Source organism: Papilio polytes, unplaced genomic scaffold (assembly GCF_000836215.1).
Source record: "Papilio polytes unplaced genomic scaffold, Ppol_1.0 DF824270.1, whole genome shotgun sequence".
In the NCBI taxonomy this organism is placed as follows: domain Eukaryota; kingdom Metazoa; phylum Arthropoda; class Insecta; order Lepidoptera; family Papilionidae; genus Papilio; species Papilio polytes.
Window position 1 is genome coordinate 409,852 of NW_013524934.1, and position 5,559 is coordinate 415,410.

General features: G+C 32.0%; 1 protein-coding gene across 1 annotated transcript; it reads right to left on the reverse strand.

The window, feature by feature from the left end:
- Nucleotides 1-1,566: 1,566 nt before the first annotated feature.
- On the reverse strand, nt 1,567-2,563 carry LOC106105570. Its single transcript, XM_013285970.1, has one exon. It carries the CDS (start codon nt 2,560-2,562, stop codon nt 1,732-1,734), a length of 831 nt encoding a protein of 276 aa, XP_013141424.1. The 5' UTR covers nt 2,563; the 3' UTR covers nt 1,567-1,731.
- Nucleotides 2,564-5,559: the final 2,996 nt, after the last annotated feature.

Genomic DNA, 5,559 nt, shown 5'->3' on the forward strand with positions numbered 1-5,559 from the left:
TGCGTTAAGTAGTTTAGACTACAAACTCTAATAATCATCCATTCATACATCTAAATTTTCGTATTTATAACATTAGTATGATAGCTAGTATTAGCGGATTTTTTTACTGGAATATCTTTCAGTAATTTCGAGTATGCTTCACTTTTGTGGTAGGATTCAGTTTATGACACTTGAATTATAAGATTCGAACCCACGACTATTCATTCGGAACTCCGCTCTCTTAACAATTAGACAGTTGGCGTTCAACTATTAAATTATAGTGATTGTAACAATGCCTATTTAAGTCAGTATTTGTTATAAAAACATGTAATGTACTAACAATGTCGATAACAATATCACTTTACACGCGAAATATTCAGAGTCAGTGAATTCCGTTAACGCCAGTTTCGATATGAGATAAGATAATACATTACCAGCGGACTGGCCAGTACATAAATAATGATGTACCCAATGACTCAATGACTAGAGCATTTTAAGCCAGGATTCTAAAATCGACAGTAATTACCACGGCATCTGCAGATAAATAGGTCTGTAATATCACGTCTGTATTCCGTCACCGTTTCCACTGTTGAAACATTTGTGCAAAATATGTTATTGTCACTGTCATTATCTTTGAAAGAACAGGGATAACAATAGTTTTTATACAGATATATTAACAGTGAAAACTCACGATGTAATCACGGCTCTACAACTGTTAAAGTATAAATGAAATAATCAGATGCTTCTTTCATTTTCGTATATTTAAAATATGAGAATATTATGTTATGTAAGTGAACAAGTTTTTAAGCTCTGTAATTATGCACTTGTAGAATGTAAACTTTAAAGTTATAAAACTTCCAAGAACGTGGTGTGCGCGTTAAAGAGACATGGGTGGAATTTAGAATACTTATTTTGTGATGACACGAATGTAACATTTTTTTAATGGCTACTCGTATTGTACTAAGTATTTAGATAATGCAAAATCCACCATATACGAGTTTCCAATACAAATACAAATAGCCAAAACAAATTGTTACGTCAGTTGACTGTACAAGGTACACACCTTGTACACACATTGGATATCCATTAAAACCGTCCCATACACGTAGGTTTAAAACATTTTACTGACTAGCTCAGATGTGCTGTTATATAAATGGTTTATGTTAATTTTTCTTCTTTAATAATGAGAATATCACATGATACATGATAGGCGTGGCAGAGCAAACGAAAAAAAATAAGTCGTATTGTGTGTATTTATGCACACGTTTCACAAACAATAATTAGTCTTTAAAATAAAATATTACACAAACAGATTCATCTATACTATTATAATAAAGCGTAAACACACACTTCTCTGTTGTCAGCAATCATAGCATATTTTCGAATAACTCTTTTTGTAGTAAAAAGCCCTACACTTACGTCTCGCTTAGGGCTATATATTTTCACGCCGTTAAACTTATGGGTAAATATTTTGGATAAAAACCCTAATGAGGGAAAGAGACTATAAGTTATTGCCAACATCAAGGAAACAAGGTTGCCATGATTTGACATTACACATGTTATGACATTTTGACATTTGTAATTGATAATTTGTCAAATGTGAACAATAAAATGAAAATTTATACTTTCATGCGGATGAAGTCGCTTGGGAATAGCTAGTTTCTAGATAAACTACATCTATGACGCACAGAAAAGAACATCTATTAAAGCATAAGAATAAATTAATTAGAGAAGAAATAGATTAGTCCTTAATTAGACAGTAGTCACTTCGACGTACGGATCACTGTTCCATTCAATAACATTATAATTACTCCATACAAAATTGCCTTTAATCGTTAACGGAGCTTCCAAAGCCAAATACAAAATAGCCTTAGCACCTTCTTCATATACTTTAGTCGTCTTCCTTCCTTCTCTGGTAGAAATGTTTCCAGGATTCACACAATTTATTACAACTCCTTTATCAGACCATTCTCGATGTTGAAGAAATGTAACTGCGTTTAGAGATACTTTGCTAACTGCAGTCACACTCAAACCCCAGCCTTCCGTCTTCTCGATTCCCTTTCTAGCAGCTTCTTCGTACTCCTGCATAATCGCTACTAATTCATCTTCTGTGAGATAAGGATCGCTTATTCTTCTTCTAATATCTTCATTTTCTATTGTAGCTAGTAAACCTGCCGGTCCTGATACATTCACTACTCTTGCGTTGTCACTTAATATTGGATAGACTAATTTCCCGAAATTTATATAACCGTAGAAATTTACACTTAATGTCCGTCTCACTTTTTCAGCATGGGTTATTTTCTTATCCGTTTGTACGTATTCCGTATTGTTTATTAACAAATCAATTCTTTCATCCAGATCTTGTATGTGATGTCTCAATTTGATTATACTCTTCGTATAAGTGATGTCCATTTGTATAAATTCAACATCAGCTGTTTTCTCCAACGTTTCTTGTATGTTGTATCCCGTGGAGGCATCTTCTGTTGTAAAATATATCTTCCCTTTGTACACTGTTGTGAGTTTTTTTAGTACATTAAAACCTAAATTGCTCGCAGCTCCCACTACTAAAGCGACGTTAGTCATAGTGTCTAGAATAATACTAGTATTTAATGCGGCTTTATCGCTGTTATCAGGGGCCATCGCATCCCGAGCTGTTATCAGAAAACTGACAGCGTATAGCGAGCGAGATAAGTTTTCGTGTAAGATATAGTGAAAATATCGAGTGTTGGTCACCTTGACATGAATATTAATGGTGTGGAATTTTCACGTTAAATTGTGAAATGTATTTTAGAAATCAATTTGACAATTGTAGTCATAGACCGGTATTATAGACTTCCTGATTATGTTTGCTTTAGTTTTTATGTCTTCAAAAAAGGTCATGTTGATTCGTTTGAATGTTTTTAGGTAATTAATTGAACCTTTTTAAACAATTAGAACAGTACATTGCCCTACAAATTAAAGATTATTTTGGAATGTTGTAATCAGTAGCAGTTCCTCCTTCACATCGACGTAATGTAGATTAAATAAAATTCTTAACTGATAACTGATTTTTCGTACTTTTTATCTGTTAAATCAGAACGTGTTTAAAAAATGTACTAATAATTAATATTGTATACATTTGTACTTTTTCACATTGTCTCTGTTATTTTTAGTACGTTTATTATAATTGTATGTTATTTGAAGCGCACTATACTCGAGTATTATTGATTTGTTTTTAATTCGCACCATTACTAACAGACGCGCTCTGTCGACTCGTAATGACGTCATTTCAGTTTCACTGTTACTCAAGATCGTTTAGGTAATCTGTGGAGTATAAAAATTATAAAAGTCTTTGAGTGTAAAGTAAAAGAGGTATTTTATTTAGTTTTAGGGGCGAAATTATTATCAAAACTTGAATTAAAGCAAATTGGTTTTATACTTAAAACGTAATTTTTGTTTACTTATTTTGTAAACGTTTTATTGGACAAGATAATACTTTATAGTAATGTTGGAACAATGGAGGTTCAATCAAACATGGATTGCGTGTAGGCTATCGCACCGGAAGTGCGGTTCCGGCATGTTTTTCCGGTTCCCAGTTGTTAGCCGGAGCTTTATTAAGTCAAATGTAGTTTACATTTAAATAGAAGCGTACTACGTCAGACTATAAATATAATAGTAAATAGCTTTCGATAGATTTAGTTTTACTTTTAATCTATACTTCTATACTATTATAATAAAGCGAAAACACACACTTCTTTGTTGCCTAAGATGTCAGCAATTACAGCATATTTTGAATAATTCTTTCTTTAATAAAAAGCCCTACACTTACATCACGCTTTAGGCTATTTATTTTCACACCATTAAACTTAGGGGGTAAATATTTTGGATAAAAACCCTAATGTGGGAAAGAGAAAGTTGCTGCCAACATCAAGGAAGCAAGGTTGTCATCATGTTATGTAATTTTGATATTTGTAATTGATAATTATACAAATGTAAACAATAAAATAAAATGTTCATAATTTTATGCGGATGAAGTCGCAGGTGGATGGATGAATGGATAGATGGACGTTTGTTATAGTTTATAGCCTAGACTGCTGAACCGATTTCGATGAAATTTGGTACAGATGTAGACGATAGTCTGGAAGAACACATAGGTAGCTTACTTTTGTTTTTTCAATTCCACGCGGACGGAGTCGCGAGTGAAAGGTAGTAAAAGCCTATGTATGGTTTAATTATCTTCTTAACTTTCTATTAGACATATAATTTGCTTTACAAATTTTTGTTTATTCACAAATACTTAATGTTTGTATTCATATCGGAAGTGCTGTTTTCTAAGATTACAAGTTAGGAACCCCAATCATAGATGTGGGATGTATCCACGGGCGTAACTTAATGCTACAGGTCAGTAAACTTAAACACAACTTACGTAGGTAACTTAGTGTTACGTCAGTATATTGTTACCCAGATTTGGTATATCGGAAGATGCAAATTAAGCATACAATACTTACTTACGTATTAAGCGAAGGCACATTTTAATAGTCCCTTAGTATTGTTATCGACAACCTTAGTGAACATTAAACTACAAAATATTAACAGCAATTTAGAAAAAAAAACAAAACCGACTTCCAAACAAAATACACTAAAAACAAAATATTCTCAAAAAACAGTACACCAAAAAGTAACGAAAAGTAGTTCCTTCAAAATAATAAACCTCCCTTATTGTAGCTGTTATGTCTGTATTGTACAATTACTATTACTTTGATGTCGGTGTCAGCCAAGGTACATATGCAGTGATATTTATACGTAAGGCTTTCTACATTTGTACCATAACAATTGACAATTGAAAGTATAGTAACGTTTAAGTAATGAATCTAAATTGACTGACACCTTCTTCTTTTGGGAAGTCGGTCAAAAAGCAAGAATTCAAACCATTATAAATACAATAGATTGTCAAATTATTCTTTATGTCTTTTTCTATACATATTTTACCAATACACATATCTCCCTAAAATGATTTTATTTTAAAACCTATCTATACAGTATATCTGTACTATTATAATAAAGCGTAAACACACACTTTTTTGTTGCCCAAGATGTCAGTAATTACAGCATATTTTTGAATAATTCTTCTCTTAATAAAAAAGCCTACACTTACGTCACGCTTTAGGCTATATATTTTCACGCTATTAAACTTAGAGACCATAAGTTGCTGCCAACATCAAGAAAGAAAGATTGCTAAGGTTTGTCATGTCATGTCATTTGCTATTGATAATTTGACAAATGTAAACAATGAAATAAAATTTTCATAATTTCATGCGGATGAAGCCGCACAGAAACAGCTAGTGATGTAATAAAATGTAAAATAAATGTTGATTTTTTGTAACACAAATAAATCGACAATGATTTTCAATTGTTACTAAAACATAGGCAAACATGTTGGCGCTAGTACACTTTAATTAATAAATATTTACCTACAGTAATCAAACAAATTTGTTAGCACATATAATTCGACACTAATTGAGAAATGAAACAGCAAATATTACGCATGAATCCGTGTCAAAATTATATACAAACTGTTAACATATAAGTAAATTATATGAA